Source organism: Sander lucioperca, chromosome 9, assembly GCF_008315115.2.
Source record: "Sander lucioperca isolate FBNREF2018 chromosome 9, SLUC_FBN_1.2, whole genome shotgun sequence".
In the NCBI taxonomy this organism is placed as follows: Eukaryota; Metazoa; Chordata; class Actinopteri; order Perciformes; family Percidae; genus Sander; species Sander lucioperca.
Window position 1 is genome coordinate 39,718,005 of NC_050181.1, and position 1,010 is coordinate 39,719,014.

General features: G+C 40.0%; 1 protein-coding gene across 2 annotated transcripts in view; it reads left to right on the top strand.

Annotated features, from left to right (window-relative positions):
• The first annotated feature begins 727 nt into the window (after window positions 1-727).
• Window positions 728-1,010, top strand: part of LOC118495915 — a 2,111-nt gene continuing 1,828 nt past the window's right edge. Inside the window, exon 1 of one of the 2 annotated variants that reach the window (XM_036005457.1) lies at window positions 728-1,008. In XM_036005457.1, the coding sequence (XP_035861350.1) occupies window positions 951-1,008 (58 nt within the window). In that variant the 5' untranslated portion in view covers window positions 728-950. The remainder of the gene's footprint in view (window positions 1,009-1,010) is intronic. The other variant, XM_036005458.1, reaches the window with a different exon arrangement.

Here is a 1,010-nt window from a genome sequence, read left to right on the forward strand (position 1 = left end):
TTTTGTTCAAGATCCTTCAGAGTCTGTGTTGGAGAAATGCACAAAAGAGCAGTTGTTGAAGATTGCAGAGCACTATGGGGTTGACGTTGTGGATAAGAAGCTAAAGGAGAGTGTTAAAACTTGTTTAAAGGAAGGTTTGTTTGATATTGGGGTTTTGTGCAGACAGCCAGTAGCTAGTCCAGTGGTTAGTCTGCACACACTACTGATAACATTGATTCCACACCTGTTTTGATTCTTTTGTTAATAGTTTGTTTACTTTACAATAAACACTTTATTAGCATTTTACCCTGTTTGGTCTCCCCTCTTTTGTCACATGCATTGAGCTGGTTTGTGACAATAACACACTGCAGCTACGTTCTACATTTGAGTGATGCAAGAGCACATGCACCTCACATATTAGGGCTGGGTATTGGTACTCAATCCCTTTAAGGTATCGAATGTAATATCCCAGTACCAAGTAATGTTGAAAGTTCTCTCCTGTCAAAAAATGACGCATTTGATCCTTTTTGTACCCAGATCTAGAAAAAAATAGTATTTGTATGTTTTTTCTCGAGCCAACCACCACAAGCGTTCTTTGATTTATCTTTGATATGTGATTGGCCCGCTGCTGCAGCAGCCAGAGTGGGTTTGTGTGGCACACAACTGGAGGCTTCCATTCACAGGATGGGTATCAACTGATGTAGAAAAAAAGCTTGATGGGAGCTAAGGCACAAGCCACACTGCAGTACAGTACACACCATGCTCTATATATACTGGTTTCATTTGATTTGCTCAAATAGTAGAGTAATAAGTTAAATTGGAGAATTGATGAAATGGGACCATTTCTTTTGTAGAAACAGTTCAGTTGAAACTCTTCTTAGTGGATTGTCCAGAAACATTTCTGAGAAGATGCATGCTGAGCTCAGTTCATAAATAGCCTTACCACTTCCTCATATGGCACATTTTGCAAAATGGAGCTTGTCGTACTTCTCTGTGCCGTTTCTCTGCTGCATTCATGTGAAGCACAAGGT